The sequence below is a fragment of the Oncorhynchus gorbuscha genome, linkage group LG03 (genome assembly GCF_021184085.1).
Source record: "Oncorhynchus gorbuscha isolate QuinsamMale2020 ecotype Even-year linkage group LG03, OgorEven_v1.0, whole genome shotgun sequence".
Lineage (NCBI taxonomy): Eukaryota > Metazoa > Chordata > Actinopteri > Salmoniformes > Salmonidae > Oncorhynchus > Oncorhynchus gorbuscha.
Window position 1 is genome coordinate 80,707,733 of NC_060175.1, and position 15,838 is coordinate 80,723,570.

A 15,838-nucleotide genomic window follows, 5' to 3' on the forward strand; every position below is an offset into this window, starting at 1 on the left:
GTTTTTGCATTATTTAAACCAAATCGAACATGTTTCATTATTTATTTGATGCTAAATTGATTTTATTGCTGTATTATATTAAGTTAAAATATGTGGTCATTCAGTATTGTTGTAATTGTCGTTATTACAAATACATTTTTAAAACCGGCTGATTTAATCGGCATTGGCTTTTTTTTTTGTCCTCCAATAATCGGTATTGCCGTTGAAAAATCATAATCGGTCGACCTCTACTCTGAATTGCCTTGAGTGGCCCAGCCACAGCCCAAACATGAACCTGATCGAACATCTCTGGTGAGACCTGAAAGTAGCTGTGGGGCGACGCTCCCCATCCAACCTGACAGAGCTTGAGAGGATCTATAATTGCTGCCAAAGGTGCTTCAACAAAGTACTGTGTTAAGGGTCTGAATACTTAAGTAATTATGATATTTCAGTTTAATATTTGTACTAAATTAGCAAAATGTCTAGACCCGTTTTTCTTTTGTCATTATGGAGGCTTGTATTTCGATTGATGGGGATTATTTATTATTTTTAGAATAAGCGTGTAATGTAACAAAATGGAAAAGGTGAAGGGGTCTGAATACTTTCCGAATGCATTTTATATGTCCTGGATGGCAGGAGCTCGGCCCCAGTGATGTACTGGGCTGTCCGCACCACCCTAGCTAGCACCATACTAGGCAGTGATGCAGCCAGTCAATATGCTCTCAATGGTACTACTGTAGAAGTTTTTGAGGATTTAATGGCCCATGCCAAACCTTTTCAGCCTCTTGAGGGGAAAGAGGCGCTGTCGCACCTTTTGTACGTGTGTGCTTGGACCATTTTTAAGTCTTTAGTGATTTGGACACAGGAACTGGAAGTATGTGTGCTATTCATAGGGTGAGTGGACAAGGCCAAAGGTTTGTTTCTTTGAACAGGGTATGGTAGTAGGTGCCAGGCGCACCAGTTTGAGTGTGTCAAGAATTGCAACGCTGCTGGATTTTTCACACTCAGTTTCCCGTGTCTGTCAAGAATAGTCCACCACCCAAAGGAAGTCGAGTCAACTTGACACAACTGTGGGAAGCATTGGAGTCTCACCATATGCCAGTATCACTGTGGAACGCTTTTGACACCTTGTGGAGTCCATGCCCTGACGAATTGAGTAAGTTCTAAGGGCAAAAGGGGGTTCAACTCAATATTAGGAATGTGTTCCTAATATTTTGTACACTCTGTTTATACCTTCATTTTCCGACATGTACGTGCTAGTGAGAGTCTAACCTTTCCATAGAGGGGTCATATTAGTGCGTAGCTCAAACTGTTCGGACGCAACAGACAGAAGTTGGCAGATAAGCGGTAACAACTTCAGTCGAGTTCCATGATGCTTTTGGCCGTAGAGCGAAACAGAGAATACCATCGTGTTCATGAGAGTCTCATCTTTACGTAGAGTGGTCAGATGATTAGTTTATAGGCCAAACCATTCAGACACTTTAGCGACAACACCGATTTTTGAGATGTCTCACTGTCTGACAAACACCGCTCTAGCTCGGCCACGTTCCACCGCAGATGCGGAAGGCCACTGTTGGTGGATGTGGTGGATTGAGATGCAGACAACAAAAAAATAGACCGATTTTGATGGTGATATTTGTTACTATGCAAGTTAGATTGCTGCAAGGCAGACATCAACTCTAGCGGTTTTTAAAGGCACAATATCTGGAAAATATTTTTTCTTAGATGTCCACCTGATTTCAGTTTGTGACATAACAAGCAATGTATAGTGTAGAGAATCATTGTACCATCTTTTTTAATAACAAAAAAAAATATCTGGGCAGAAATAGCTTGTTTTTATAGCTGTATGAGTCTGATGTACAAAACTGAAAGTAAAAATAAACAAATTAAACTTACTGAAGGGAAGCAATCGGAATGACAGATCTATTACTAGCATTTCGATCGGAAATCTGTCGGTCGTGCACAAAATTACATAACTGTTAAGCCTTTTTTGGGGCGATTCTGATTGTGTGGCTGTTTCAGGGTGGACAACAATCATCTGCTACTGCTCATGATCCACGTCTTCAGAGAGACCGAGGAGCAGCTCTTCAAGGTAAGCCTATGTAACGGATGTGAAACGGCTAGCTTAGTTAGCGGTGTGCGCTAAATAGCGTTTCAATCGGTTACGTCACTTGCTCTGAGACCTTGAAGTGGTAGTTCCCTGAGACCTTGAAGTGGTAGTTCCCCTTGCTCTGCAAGGGCCGCGTGGGTGCTGTTTTTGTGGAGCGATGGGTAACGATGCTTCGTGGGTGACTGTTGTTGATGTGTGCAGAAGGTCCCTGGTTCGCGCCCGGGTATGGGCGAGGGGACGGTTTAAAATTATACTGTTACACCTAGTATATTATGTTGGGTGGAGGGGGTGTAATCAGGCTGTGTGCTTAGGGTTGTTGAATGTCAATCTTCGCCCTTGTTCTGAGCACTCCGGAGCAGGTTTTAATCAAGGATCTCTCTGTACTTTGCTCAGTTCTTCCTTCTTTCTTTCGATCCTGACTCGTCTCCCAGTCCCTGCCGCTGAAAAATATCCCCACAGCATGATGCTGCCACCACCATGCTTCACCGTAGGGATGTTGCCAGATTTCCTCCAGACATGACCCTTTTTTATTCAGGACAAAGATTTTCATCTTGGGTTTCAGCAGATCAGAGAATCTTGTTTCTCATGGTCTCAGAGTCCTTTAGGTGCAAGCGGGTTGTCATGTACCTTTTACTGAGGAGTGGCTTCCGTCTGGCCACTCTACCATAAAGGCCTGATTGGTGGAGTGCTGCAGAGATGGTTGTCCTTCTGGAATGTTATCCCATCTCCACAGAGGAACTCTGGAGCTCTATCAGAGTGACCATCGGGTTCTTGGTCACTTCCCTGACCAAGGCCCCTCTCTCCCGTTTGCTCAGTGTGGCTGGGCGGCCAGCTCTAGGAAGAGTCTTGGTGGTTCCAAACTTCTTCCATTTAAGAATGATGGAGGACACTGTGTTCTTGAACCTTCAATGCTGCAGAATTTTTTTTGGTACCCTTCCCCAGGTGTGTGCCTCGACACAATCCTGTCTTGGACCTCTACGGAAAATTCCTTCGACCTCATGGCTTGGTTTTTGCTCTGACATGCACCATCAACTGTGGGAGCTTATTATAGACAGGTGTATTTCTAAATCATTTCAAATTAATTGAATTTACCACAGGTGAACTCCAGTCAAATTGTAGAACCAACTCAGGGATGATCAATGGAAACAGGATGTACCTGAGCTCAATTTCGAGTCTCATAGCAAAGGGTCTGAATACTTATGTAAATAAGGTATTTTTAAATAAATGTGCAAAAATGTCTAAACCTGTTTTCACTTTCTCATTATGGGGTATTGTGTAAAGATAAGGAAAATAAGGCTGTAATGTAAAAAAAAATGTGGAAAAAGGGAAGGGGTCTGAATACTTTCCGAATGCACTGCATTTGTTTGTTTTTTAAAGATTTTTTTAGAGCCTTTGTTCATGATTTTTCAGGGCCCCCGTAGTTTCTCAAAAACATGTGAAATCACAAAGGTGTCTGGACCCTTCCATAACATGCCATTTACTTACAAAAATAGAAGTACTCCTTTAATAGACAAGGACAGAAATATATACATTTAAAACATCAAACATAGTCTACATATCAGTAGAAACAAACAATAGCTATGTCAAATAGGGAAGAGGCGTTGTGTGGCGAGGTGTTAATCTTTTTTATACCAGGTTTGCTGTTCACTTGAGGAATCTCTGATGGAAGGGAGTTCTGTGCAATCATCCTGTACATTTTCTTGATTTTGTTATGATTTTGGGGACCGTGAAAAGACCCCTGGTGGCTTGCCTGGTGTGTGTGTGTGTGTGTGTGTGTGTGTGTGTGTGTGTGTGTGTGTGTGTGTGTGTGTGTGTGTGTGTGTGTGTGTGTGTGTGTGTGTGTGTGTGTGTGCAAACAATTTGGAATTTCCAACATGTAGTTTTTAAAATTAAAAATGTCATGTCAGTCTCCCTCTACTTTTAGCCAAGAGAGACATGCATACTGTTGTGATTGTGAACCCATTTGTGTGTCAGTGCTGTGCGTAAGTTGCCTATGCAAACAATTTGGAATTTCCAACATGTAGTTTTTTTAAATTAAAAATAAGAAGTCATGCAGTCAGTCTCCCCTCTACTTTTAGCCAAGAGAGACATAAGCATACTGTTGTATTGATTAGGGCTGAACCCATTTAGTCGGCAGTCGATTGTTTGGTCAATAAGCTGTTAGTCGACATTTCTTTAGTCACAAATTTATTTAAGTGGTGCACAAGACACATGTCTGATTCACACCTGTCTCAGTGGACTAATCCATTGTGGAGGCCACGGGGCTTGTGCAGTCCATCACTCTTAAGACGTGGTACTGAAATTGTACATGGTTATATTATGTTAGAATAATGGTGCAGCACTAATAAATATAATATTATTTTATAACAAACACGCTTTCTCCCACGATGGATATCAGTTGCTGTTCGCGGTTCTGAAACATAATCTTCAGTACGTCATTAAATTTGCGCCTTTCCTTATATGTTGGTATGTGCATAATAGCAAACTTAACCAGCATATTGGTGTTGAGAACAATGCTGCTGAGGAAGCAGCAGAGTGAGGAAACCACCCTTGGCTTAATTGTTTAAGAAAATTGAAGAGAGAGTATACCTTAAGTAGGTCTATAAGTAATAATAGCCCGACTTTTAAGTGTGTCTGGCTTTAGAAATCATCCATAATATCTACAGAAATAAGACAGATCCTGTTTCTGTTGCCAGTTTGAGTGATTAATAGTCTACCGAATCCGTAAGCATGCATGTTTTATGTAAAGAGAGCAACAATATAGGGAATGTTTTTCCACAAAAAAATTGCTATTTCTGTTACAGATCTTTTCCCTCAGAGAAACAAGTAAGAAATTAAATGGCTATAATGATGTTTCTTTCAACCAATTATAAGTAATTTGTGTCAGTGCAGTACATGTTGAGGGCCCATCTCTATAAGCATGCTAAAAGTCTGTTGTTAATTTGTTTACAGAGAAATAGTATTGTATCTGGTCAACAACAAAAAATGTATCCAAAAGTTGAACAAGAGTCGGCAGCAAGCTGATTGGTTGGCTGGTAACGGAATGACTGTCCTCGAACCTGGAGGGAAGCCATTTTTTGACAAATGACAAATAGGAGTGGCGATATAGTTCTCTACCATCCTCAATAACTTTCCATTCTAAGTTGTCAATACCAGGTGGTTTCTAAGTATTGATGGACAACAATACCTTTTCCACCTCACCCACACTAACAATACACAATTTTGAATTACAATGCTTTCCCTTCATTGTTTGGTATTTTATGCATGAATATGATGGCTCACAGTTGTTGCCATTTCATGCCTAAGTTTGCCTACTTTGCCAATGAAATAGTCAATAATGTAATTGGCAACATCAAAAGGTTTTGTGATAAATGAGCTATCTGATTTAATGAAAGATGGAGTTGAATTTGTGTTTCTGTCCCATAATTTAATTGTATTATAGCAAAGATTTTTTTCATCATACTTTGTCATTTATCTTGGTTTCATTAATACAGTTTATTCTTCTTTTTGTTCAGTTTAGTCACACAATTTCTCAATTTACAGTAAGTTTGTCATTTGGATGGGATGTGGGGACAGACTTATTCGCCACTCCTTTTGCCTGGTGCTTCTCAACCATACAGCTTTTCAATTCCTCATCAATTCCCGGGGCCTTATCAGTTCTAACACTCTTATTCTGAAATGTGCATTTAAATACTCCCCGTTATGGATTTGACAATGGTGGAAATTCCCTCCAGCCAATGCTTTCCTTCAATCTAATGCATTTAAATCCATGACTGAGTGTGTGTGCAAGCACACACTTTAAGAGAAGCATGGATAATCGGGACGCTGCCAGGGCCTCCCAACCATCTCTACTCTGAATGCATCTTTATACACATACATTGAGTGTTCAAAACATTAAGAACACTTGCTCTTTCCATGACAAACTGACCAGTTGAATGATGATCCCTTTTAAAATTGAATTCAATTAATGTTAATGAAGGGGAGGAGACAGGTTAAAGAAGGATTTTTAAGCTTGAGGCTATTGAGACGGATTGTGTATGTGTGCCATTTTAGAAGGTGAATGAGTAAGACAATGGGATATAGTAGTAGGTGCCAGACACACCGGTTTGTGTCAAGAACTGCAATGCTGCTGGGTTTCACGCTCAACAGTTTCCTGTGTGAATCAAGAATGGCCCACCACCCAAAGGACATCCAGCTAACTTGAAGCATTGGAGTCAAGATGAGCCAGCATCCATGTTGATGTTTCGACACCTTGTAGAGACCATGCCCCGACGTATTGAGGCTGTTCTGAGGGCAAAAGAGGGTGGGTGCAACGCAATATTAGGAAAGTTATTTATTTGTACACTATCTGGAACAAATTGATTTCAAAGGTATTGGTAAGTAAATCAGTGAGATTAGTATGCTTTGTAGTCTATATGAAAAGGTGCAGTCCTGAGTCTTTGGTTATTTTTGTCTGTTCCCAGATGGTGAGGATGAGCACGGGTCACATGGAGGGAGACCTGCAGCCTCTCTACCTGCTGCTGACTGACTGTTACATCTACCTGCTGAGGAAAGGTGAGGGTTTACTGCTCACCACGCTCTCAGATACTCGTTATTTCCGTCTCACTCTCTCTCGCTCTCTAATGGTGGGTCCCGTGTGGCTCACTTGGTAGAGCATGGGTTATGGGTTCAATTCCCACAGGGGGAACAATAAAAAAAAATATGTATGCACTGTATGCATGTAAAATATATGTAAGTTGCTCTGGATAAAAGCAACATTTGGTGGTGGCTTTTGACTTTGCTTGTCATGCTGTCTCTCGCTCTCCCTTTCTCTCGCTCTTTCAGGTGCAGCAGAAAAGCCCTATACAGTGGAGGACGCCATCTCTTACAATGAGTTGGACTATGTCTCTGTGAGTTGTCTACACTGCTGGGATATGTTTTCTACTGTCAAGATTGTCTGTAACTGGTTTCTTGTAATGTACCATGGTTGTGTTTTCTACAAGCGCGCAATAGGTTTTCTTCCAGGTTAGCTTGAAGGTTGTCTTGGTCAATGTTTAGCGTCAGGGTCATGCAGGATCCTTAAATTACAAGGTTCATGAGGTCAGATGGTTCATGAGTTTACTAGGTTCAGGTCATTCTAGTGTTGTTTATGTGAATTCCAATATGGCCGACAATCACGCAGCCTTTGTCCCTGTGACTGTCTTTCATTCGACTTCAACATGTGCAAATACAAATTGCCGGTCTTATATGGACAAATGTGCAGCAGCTGGAATTTAAGAAAGTGAATGCCCAATTCTTATTTTATGTTCTACAGTTATGTAATGGAATTGATTTTCCAGATAGTGTGGATGCCACCATATCATTTTAGGCTATGAAGCACTTTGGGCTGTTTAATGGAAGTGATTGAAGGAAGCCTTAACAATTTTCATAAAAATGTAAAAGTTGGTTTTATATAGCACATTTGCTTCACGACAATCACCTAAAAAGCTGATGGACAGAAGGAAAACGACAAGAATGAAGAGTTATTGTCAATGTCCATTCCACTAAGTTGTGATATTGTCCCTGTCCGTCTCTCAGGTGGGTGTGGACCAGCAGACGGTCACGCTGGTCTGCACAAACCGAAGACGGCAGTTTCTCCTGGACACATCCGACTCCTCGTTGACTATGTGAGTGCTTCCTCTCCTCTGCCCTGCTCTCCCCTCGTCCCTGGCGGCATCTTTATAGTCTAAGGTGGCTTCCTCTCCCATTTCCTTTCCTCCAAATGCACGGACACTAAAGGGCTGGACTGAGAAAGCAAGTTCCTAGTTGGCACGCCCTCACTTAGATCATGTTTTCATATCAGTATAGATGAAGGAGAGGAGACCAGTAGAAGAAATCACTCTCTTTATCCCTCCCTCTTTTCTAATCCAGCATGCTCTTTTTCCTTCTCTCTCTATCCTTCAGCTGGTTCCTGGCAGCCCTGAAGTCGGCCATGATTAAGGGGTGCAGGGAGCCTCCTTACCCCTCGGTGCTGACCGATGCCACCATGGAGAAACTAGCCCTCACTAAGTTTGTCTCCCAGGAGTCTCACTGTGAGGTGAGGAACACCGATATCTAGCTAGGCCTGCACACTAACATAATTTCTCAGGGACTGTCATGTAAATGAAAGACAAATGTCATGTTGAAAAATGCCTGGATACTGATTTATGCTCAAGAAGTGAAGTCTAAATTTGATTGGAATCAAATTACAAGAGGCACTTAACCGTCATAAATTATGGATTTCATCTGATGGAGTGGTTATATGCATCAGTAGACATCACCAGCTCAATCATATGTGTTCTACAGTATACACTACTGTTCAAATGTTTGGGGTCATTTAGAAATGAGAAATACAGTGTAGACATACAGAAATACAGTGTAGACATTAATGTTGTAAATGACTTGTAGCTGTAAACAGCAGATATTTAATGGAATATCTACATGGGCGTACAGAGGCCCGTTATCAGCAACCATCACTCCTGTTCCAATGGCACGTTGTGTTAGCTAATCCAAGTTGATCATTTTATAAGGCTAATTGATCATTAGAACACACTTTTGCAATTATTTTAGCACAGCTGAAAACTGTTGTCCTGATTAAAGAAGCAATAACACTGGCATTTGAGGGTTCGATTACAGGCTCAAAATGACCAGAAACAAAGAACTTTCTTCTGAAACTCGCCAGTCTATACTTGTTCTGAGAAATGAATGCTATTCCATGTGTGAAATTGCCAAGAATCTGAAGAACTTGTACAATGCTCTTCATAGAACAGTGAAGAGGCGTCTCCGGGATGCTGGCATTCTAAGCGGAGTTCCAAAGAAAAAGCCATTTCTCAGACTGGCCAATAAAAATAAAAGATGGGCAAAAGAACACTGACACTAGGAACTCTGCCTAGAAGGCCAGCATCCCGGAGTTGCCTCTTCACTGTTGGTGTTTTGCGGATACTATTTAATGAATCTGACAGTTGAGGACTTGTGAGGCGTCTGTTTCTCAAACTAGACACTATAATGTACTTGTCCTCTTGCTATGTTGTGCACCAATGCCTCCCCCTCCTCTTTCTACTCTGGTTAGAGCCAATTTTTGCTGTTCTATGAAGGGAGTAGTACACAGCGTTGTACGAGATCTTCAGTTTCTTGGCAATTTCTGGCATGGAATAGCCTTCATTTCTAAGAACAGGAATAGACTGACGAGTTTCAGAAGAAAGTGATTTGTTTCTGGTCATTTTTAGCCTGTAATCGAACCCACATGCTGATGCTCCAGATACTCAACTTGTCTAAAGAAGACCGGATTTATATTTTCTTTAATCAGAACAACAGTTTTCAGTCTTGGAATACAGGAGTGATGGTTGCTGATAATGGACCTATGTAGATATTCCATAAAAACATCTGCCATTTACAGCTACAATAGTCATTTACAACATGAACAATGTCTACACTGTATTTCTGATCAGTTTGATTATTTTAATAGACAAAAAAATCAGCTTTTCTTTCAAAAGCAAGGACTCTTCCAAGTGACCCCAAACTTTTGAATGGTAGTGTATATGCCCAACACGTATAACAATGAGTAATAGACAAATTATAGAATTGTTTACTGACACTGTGTGTCTCTGTAGGTTTCTGAAGTGGTCATCCGCCTGTATTCTTTGGTCCACTGGGAGGACCCCATGGATGTGACTCTGGCCCCCCAGACAGCCTTGGTGGGTGCTGGAGACTCCTCAAGCACTAAAGAGGGCCCCTTACTCTACAGAGCTGGCACCACCTACCTGGGCAAGGAGCTGTGGAAGAGCTGTTACCTCGTACTGAGGTATGTATGGGCAGCCATAGGCTTTTAGTGGAGCAATATGCAGAAATTTACATTTACATTTAAGTCATTTAGCAGACGCTCTTATCCAGAGCGACTTACAAATTGGTGCATTCACCTTATGACATCCAGTGGAACAACCACTTTACAATAGTGCATCTAAATATTTTAAGGGGGGTGAGAAGGATTACTTTATCCTATCCTAGGTATTCCTTAAAGAGGTGGGGTTTCAGGTGTCTCCGGAAGGTGGTGATTGACTCCGCTGTCCTGGCGTCGTGAGGGAGTTTGTTCCACCATTGGGGAGCCAGAGCAGCGAACAGTTTTGACTGAGCTGAGCGGGAACTGTACTTCCTCAGTGGTAGGGAGGCGAGCAGGCCAGAGGTGGATAAACGCAGTGCCCTTATTTGGGTGTAGGGCCTGATCAGAGCCTGGAGGTACTGAGGTGCCGTTCCCCTCACAGCTCCGTAGGCAAGCACCATGGTCTTGTAGCGGATGCGAGCTTCAACTGGAAGCCAGTGGAGAGAGCGGAGGAGCGGGGTGCGTGAGAGAACTTGGGAAGGTTGAACACTAGACGGGCTGCGGCGTTCTGGATGAGTTGTAGGGGTTTAATGGCACAGGCAGGGAGCCCAGCCAACAGCGAGTTGCAGTAATCCAGACGGGAGATGACAAGTGCCTGGATTAGGACCTGCGCCGCTTCCTGTGTGAGGCAGGGTCGTACTCTGCGGATGTTGTAGAGCATGAACCTACAGGAACGGGCCACCGCCTTGATATTAGTTGAGAACGACAGTTTGTTGTCCAGGATCACGCCAAGGTTCTTAGCGCTCTGGGAGGAGGACACAATGGAGTTGTCAACCGTGGGCGAGATCATGGAACAGGCAGTCCTTCCCCGGGAGGAAGAGCAGCTCCGTCTTGCCAGTTCAGCTTGAGGTGGTGATCCGTCATCCACACTGATATGTCTGCCAGACATGCAGAGATGCGATTCGCCACCTGGTCATCAGAAGGGGGAAAGGAGAAGATTAATTGTGTGTCGTCTGCATAGCAATGATAGGAGAGACCATGTGAGGTTATGACAGAGCCAAGTGACTTGGTGTATAGCGAGAATAGGAGAGGGCCTAGAACAGAGCCCTGGGGGACACCAATGGTGAGAGCGCGTGGTGAGGAGACAGATTCTCGCAACGCCACCTGGGCAAGGACGCAATCCAAGCGTGGGCCGCGCCGGAGTGCCCAACTCGGAGAGGGTGGAGAGGAGGATCTGATGGTTCACAGTATCGAAGGCAGCCGATAGGTCTAGAAGGATAGTTAAGCGGTGCGGAGCGCCTCCGTGATACAGAGAAAGCAGTCTCAGTTGAATGACTAGTCTTGAAACCTGACTGATTTGGATCAAGAAGGTCATTCTGAGAGAGATAGCGGGAGAGCTGACCAAGGACAGCACGTTCAAGAGTTTTGGAGAGAAAAGAAAGAAGGGATACTGGTCTGTAGTTGTTGACATCGGAGGGATCGAGTGTAGGTTTTTTCAGAAGGGTGCAACTCTCGCTCTCTTGAAGACGGAAGGGACGTAGCCAGCGGTCAGGGATAAGTTGATGAGCGAGGTGAGGTAAGGGAGAAGCGGGCAGGTTGTTGGGCGCCGGCCGTCACAAGACGCGAGATTTCATCTGAGAGAGAGGGAGAAAGAGGTCAGAGCACAGGGTAGGGCAGTGTGAGCAGAACCAGCCTTAGCAAACGAGGATCGGATGTCGTCGATCTTCTTTTCAAAATGGTTGACGAAGTCATCTGCAGAGAGGGAGGAGGGGGGGGAAAGGAAAGACAAAATAAGGACAAAAGAAGAAACAGAAATCCCTCCACCATTGCCTGGTTGCTAAAATTCTGAACTGTTTCCATTATTTCAGTTTGTGACAAAACAAGTCATGTCTAAACCACTGTGAAATATATTTTCAATAACCAAAAATAAGATTATTTTTAGCTATTTGAAGCCAGTGTACTTAAGGCTGTGGAGCATAGAAATAGCGCACATAGAACAGATCCTCTGCTTATCAGACTTTCAGTCAGAATGACAGATCTATAACTCACATTTCTATGTGCATTTGGTCGGGTCGTCCACAAAGCTACACATTACGCCTTTTAATATAACCAATCAAATTTCAATAAATCAAATGTGTTTATAAAGTGAAACCACTCAAGGTGAAAGAACGGCTAGACCTCATCCATTGCACCAGCTGTTGTCATTGGCTGTTCTATTGTAAGAAATCAAATCAAATCAAATGTATTTATATAGCCCTTCGTACATCACCTGATATCTCAAAGTGCTGTACAGAAACCCAGCCTAAAACTCCAAACAGCAAGCAATGCAGGTGTAGAAGCACGGTGGCTAGGAAAAACTCCCTAGAAAGGCAAAACCTAGGAAGAAACCTAGAGAGGAACCAGGCTATGTGGGGTAGCCAGTCCTCTTCTGGCTGTGCCGGGTGGAGATTATAACAGAACATGGCCAAGATCAAATGTTCATAAATGACCAGCATGGTCCAATAATAATAAGGCAGAACAGTTGAAACTGGAGCAGCAGCACGGCCAGGTGGACTAGGGACAGCAAGGAGTCATCATGTCAGGTAGTCCTGAGGCATGGTCCTAGGGCTCAGGTCCTCCGAGAGAGAGAAAGAAAGAGAAAGAGACAGAGAATTAGAGAGAGCACACTTAAATTCACACAGGACACCGAATAGGACAGGAGAAGTACTCCAGATATAACAAACTGACCCTAGCCCCCCGACACAAACTACTGCACCATAAATACTGGAGGCTGAGACAGGAGGGGTCAGGAGACACTGTGGCCCCATCCGATGACCCCCCCTGGACAGGGCCAAACAGGAAGGATATAACCCCACCCACTTTGCCAAAGCACAGCCCTCACACCACTAGAGGGATATCTTCAACCACCAACTTACCATCCTGAGACAAGGCAGAGTATAGCCCACAAAGATCTCCGCCATGGCACAACCCAAGGGGGGGGCGCCAACCCAGACAAGAAGATCACATCAGTGACTCAACCCACTTAAGTGACGCACCCCTCCTAGGGATGGTATGAAAGAGCCCTAGTAAGCCAGTGACTCAGCCCCTGTAATAGGGTTAGAGGCAGAGGATTCCCAGTGGAAAGAGGGGAACCGGCCAGGCAGAGACAGCAAGGGCGGTTCGTTGCTCCAGAGCCTTTCCGTTCACCTTCACACTCCTGGGCCAGACTACACTCAATCATATGACCCACTGAATAGATGATTCTTCAGTAAAGTTTTAAAGGTTGAGACCGAGTTTGCGTCTCTCACATAGGAAGGCAGACCGTTCCATAAAAATGGAGCTCTGTAGGATAAAGCCCTGCCTCCAGCTGTTTGCTTAGAAATTCTAGGGACAATTAGGAGACCTGCGTCTTGTGACCGTAGCGTACGTGTAGGTATGTACTGCAGGACCAAATCAGAGAGAGAGGTAGGAGCAAGCCCATGTAATGCTTTGTAGGTTAGCAGTAAAACCTTGAAATCAGCCCTTGCCTTGACAGGAAGCCAGTATAGGGAGGTTAGCACTGGAGTAATATGATCACATTTTTTGGTTCTAGTCAGGATTCTAGCAGCCGTATATAGCACTAACTGAAATGTATTTAGTGCTTTATCTGGGTAGCCGGAAAGTAGAGCATTGCAGTAGTCTAACCTAGAAGTGACAAAAGCATGGATACATATTTCTGCATCATTTTTGGACAGAAACTTTCTGATTTTTGCAATGTTACGTAGATGGAAAAAAGCTGTCCTTGAAACAGTCTTGATATGTTCTTCAAAAGAGATCAGTGTCCAGAGTAACGCCGAGGTCCTTCACAGTTTTATTTGAGACGACTGTACAACCATTAAGATTAATTGTCAGATTCAACAGAAGATCTCTTTGTTTCTTGGGACCTAGAACAAGCATCTATCTCTGTTTTGTCCGAGTTTAAAAGTAGAAAGGTTGCAGCCATCCACTTCCTTATGTCTGAAACACATGCTTCTAGCGAGGGCAATTTTGGGGCTTCACCATGTTTCATTGAAATGTACAGCTGTGTGTTATCCGCATAGCAGTGAAAGTTAACATTAGGTTTTCGAATGACATCCCTACGAGGTAAAATATATAGTGAAAACAATAGTGGTCCTAAAACGGAACCTTGAGGAACACAAAATTTACAGTTGATTTGTCAGAGGACAAACCATTCACAGAGACAAACTGATATCTTTCCGACAGATAAGATCTAAACCAGGCCAGAACTTGTCCGTGTAGACCAATTTGGGTTCCAATCTCTCCAAAAGAATATGGTGATCGATGGTATCAAAAGCAGCACTAAGGTCTAGGAGCACGAGTACAGATGCAGAGCCTCGGTCTGATGCCATTAAAAGGTCATTTACCACCTTCAAATGCAGTGTCAGTGCTATGATGGGGTCTAAAACCAGACTGGAGCATTTCGTATACATTGTTTGTCTTCAGGAAGGCAGTGAGTTGCCGCGCAACAGCCTTTTCTAAGAAAAATTGAGAGGAATGGAAGATTCGATATAGGCCGATTTTAGTTTTTTATATTTTCTGGGTCAAGGTTTGGCTTTTTCAAGAGAGGCTTTATTACTGCCACTTTTAGTGAGTTTGGTACACATCCGGTGGATAGAGAGTCGTTTATTATGTTCAACATAGGAGGGCCAAGCACAGGAAGCAGCTCTTTCAGTAGTTTAGTTGGAATAGGGTCCAGTATGCAGCTTGAAGGTTTAGAGGCCCTGATTATTTTCATAATTGTGTCAAGATATATAGTACTAAAACACTTGAGTGTCTCTCTTGATCCTAGGTCCTGGCAGAGTTGTGCAGACTCAGGACAACTGAGCTTTGAAGGAATACTGTAAGGGTTTTATTCTGGTGAAAGAGAGGCGGACCAAAATGCAGCGTGGTGGTTATTCATGTTTAGTTTATAAAGACACTATACATGAACAGACTAAACAAAACAAGAAAAGTGAAAACCTAAACAGTCCTATCTGGTGCAAACACAGAGACAGGAACAATCACCCACAAACACACAGTGAAACCAAGGCTACCTAAGTATGATTCTCAATCAGAGACAACTAATGACACCTGCCTCTGATTGAGAACCATACTAGGCCGAAACATAGAAATACCCCAAAACATAGAAAAACAAACATAGACTGCCCACCCAACTCACGCCCTGACCATACTAAATAAATACAAAACAAAGGAAATAAAGGTCAGAACGTGACTCTGGCCGCAAAACCTTAACCTATGGGGGAGGGTCTGGGTGGGCGTCTGTCCGCGGTGGCGGCTCTGGCGCGGGACGCGGACCCCACTTCACCATTGTCTTAGTCCGCCTTATTGTCTGCTTCCGTGGCCTCCTAACCACGGCGACCCCTCTAAATGACCCCACTGGACTGAGGGGCGGAAGCTCTGGACAGAGGGGCGGAAGCTCTGGACAGAGGGGCGGAAGCTCTGGACAGAGGGGCAGGGGCTCTTGGCTGAGGGGCAGGGGCTCTTGGCTGAGGGGCAGGGGCTCTGGGCTGAGGGTGCTCTGGCGGCTCTGGGCTGAGGGGCTCTGGCGGCTCTAGGCTGAGGGGCGGAAGCTCTGGACAGAGGGGCGGAAGCTCTGGACAGAGGGGCGGAAGCTCTGGACAGAGGGGCGGAAGCTCTGGACAGAGGGGCGGAAGCTCCCTGGCAGACTGGCGGCCCCTGGCAGACTGGCGGCACTGGCGGCGCTGGGCAGACTGGTGGCTCAGGCGGCGCTGGGCAGACGGGTGGCTCAGGCGGCGCTGGGCAGACGGGTGGCTCAGGCGGCGCTGGGCAGACGGGTGGCTCAGGCGACGCTGGGCAGACGGGAAGCTCCGGCGACGCTGGGCAGACGGGAAGCTCCGGCAACGCTGGTGAGGAAGGCTCTGACAGCGCTGGACTGAGTAGCTCTGGCGCCTCTGGAC

General features: G+C 44.3%; 1 protein-coding gene across 3 annotated transcripts in view; it reads left to right on the top strand.

Annotated features, from left to right (window-relative positions):
* Positions 1-15,838, top strand: part of LOC124032013 (pleckstrin homology domain-containing family M member 2-like) — a 56,878-nt gene that overhangs the window by 22,024 nt on the left and 19,016 nt on the right. For all 3 annotated transcript variants that reach the window (XM_046343949.1, XM_046343950.1, XM_046343951.1), the window contains 6 exons: positions 2,002-2,071; positions 6,553-6,643; positions 6,914-6,978; positions 7,646-7,734; positions 8,012-8,144; positions 9,697-9,887. In XM_046343949.1, coding sequence (XP_046199905.1) covers positions 2,002-2,071; positions 6,553-6,643; positions 6,914-6,978; positions 7,646-7,734; positions 8,012-8,144; positions 9,697-9,887 — 639 coding nt within the window. The remainder of the gene's footprint in view (positions 1-2,001; positions 2,072-6,552; positions 6,644-6,913; positions 6,979-7,645; positions 7,735-8,011; positions 8,145-9,696; positions 9,888-15,838) is intronic.